General features: G+C 40.4%; 1 protein-coding gene across 1 annotated transcript; it reads right to left on the reverse strand.

Moving 5' to 3' along the window:
* Positions 1–973: 973 nt before the first annotated feature.
* On the reverse strand, positions 974–1,626 carry LOC111377465 (histone H2B-like). The gene has a single exon (XM_023000568.1). It carries the CDS (start codon positions 1,554–1,556, stop codon positions 1,131–1,133), a length of 426 nt encoding a protein of 141 aa, XP_022856336.1. The 5' UTR covers positions 1,557–1,626; the 3' UTR covers positions 974–1,130.
* Between the last annotated feature and the right edge of the window lie 206 nt (positions 1,627–1,832).

A 1,832-nucleotide genomic window follows, 5' to 3' on the forward strand; every position in this document is an offset into this window, starting at 1 on the left:
TTCGTCGATTATGCTGAATCTGCTCCCACCAAGCTGAAGCAGGCCCCTCTTAGTTTGGAGGCCATCAGTTTAAGTTGCTTACGTGTAGGGACATCCAAGCACTTTTAAAAAAAATTCCATGGTTTGAATCCACTTTAGAAAGTCCTCAATGTGTAGGTGCCCTTCAAAATAAGGGTTCTCGGCATGAATTTTGTAATTGGAGATGTGTGATCTTGAACCTGCCTGTGGTTTTGCTCCTGATATTGCCCATCATGAACCCATTGCTCCAACTCCGAATCTGTTCTGTAGGAACGGCACCCTGACCATGGTGATTTGGGTTTGCACTGAGTCTCCTGTAGTTGCTCTGGATTGGGGCCTTTTTCTCCTGCATCAGTTTCGTACACACGAGCCTATATTCTTGCTTCTCTTAACAAAAATTGTGATTCCCATCTTCCTCCAATTTGATATAATGCAGTAGCAGATTCTGATATGGTTCAATTCTTACGGGTTATAAACACAGGGCCTTTGCAATATTTATACAATCTATGTGCTGTAGAAGTTCCCACGCATTCATCAAGATGATTATTTGTTTTTCCCAATAAAAATGGTCGGTTCTTGTGTAACCCAACTAGGTTTAAAAAATTATCCAGTGAATTCAAAAAGTTCAGAAAAATGTGAGTGAATCACACAATCCATCTCTCTTTTCAATATTTGAATTCCATTGCTTGAGCCATGTGCATAAAATATTTGCATTCTGGGTCATCTTTTTAAGTACAAATATTGATCTTTTTGCTGCAAAATTTTTGCAGCATTACGTAGAAACATGGTTGAGATTAGAGCATACTTGACGTAACCTAAAATCCAGATAAGCTTCTTTTCCATCTAATAGTAAATTTTTTATTTAGAAAATGGCATCATCTGTAAGGCACCTCAAATCAATTTTATATCATTTTTTTAATTTTTTTTTATCTAATCATAAAATAAGCACTGGGAATGGAATGGCAGAAAATCAAATTCAATAAAACCCAAATAGCATTCTTTACATTCAGAATTACAGATTAGGAAACTTGCAGATCATACATTCAAACCCTACCAACACAGAAAATGAAATCAAAAAGAAAAATGCGACAGAACCCTAATAAACGATCATTTCAAGAACTAGTGAATTTGGTAACAGCCTTTGTACCCTCAGAAACGGCGTGTTTTGCCAGTTCTCCAGGAAGAACCAATCGGACAGCAGTCTGAATCTCCCGAGAAGTAATCGTAGGCTTCTTGTTGTACCTTGCAAGCCTAGACGCTTCCTGAGCCAATTTCTCAAAAATATCATTGATAAAGCTGTTCATGATTCCCATGGCCTTGCTCGAGATCCCGATGTCAGGATGAACCTGCTTCAGCACCTTAAAGATGTAGATCTTGTAAGTTTCTACACTCTTCTTCGCGCGCTTCTTCTTTTTGTCTCCGGCGGCAGCCGCACCTTCCTTTGGGAGCTTCTTCCCCGCCTTTGGCTTCTTCTCCGCCGGAGCCTTCTCAGCGGCGGGCTTCTTCTCGGCCGGTTTCTTCTCTGCCTTCGGTGCCATTTATTAGGGTAAAGTGTACTAAATCGTAATTAGATGGATTTGTTGAGCGTTGGATGACAAGCTTACGATGCGTGTGGTGGTTGTGTTTATATAGGATACCTTGGATTGAATCGTATTGGTGGGTTTGGAGAGGCTCGGATTACGGTTTAAGCCGTTGATTGAATGGAGTTTAACCGACGGCGTAGATTGTGCTTCGGACTATTTGTACGTGGTGGAATATGAATATGGAAAGCATTGGTCAAGTTTTATTGACTTGGATCGTGCATTGTGAGCGGT

This window comes from Olea europaea, unplaced genomic scaffold (genome assembly GCF_002742605.1).
Source record: "Olea europaea var. sylvestris unplaced genomic scaffold, O_europaea_v1 scaffold1658, whole genome shotgun sequence".
Lineage (NCBI taxonomy): Eukaryota > Viridiplantae > Streptophyta > Magnoliopsida > Lamiales > Oleaceae > Olea > Olea europaea.

Coding starts and splice junctions, on each gene's coding strand:
- LOC111377465 (XM_023000568.1), bottom strand. CDS start 1,556: ATGGCACCGAAGGCAGAGAAGAAACCGGCCGAGAAGAAGCCCGCCGCT.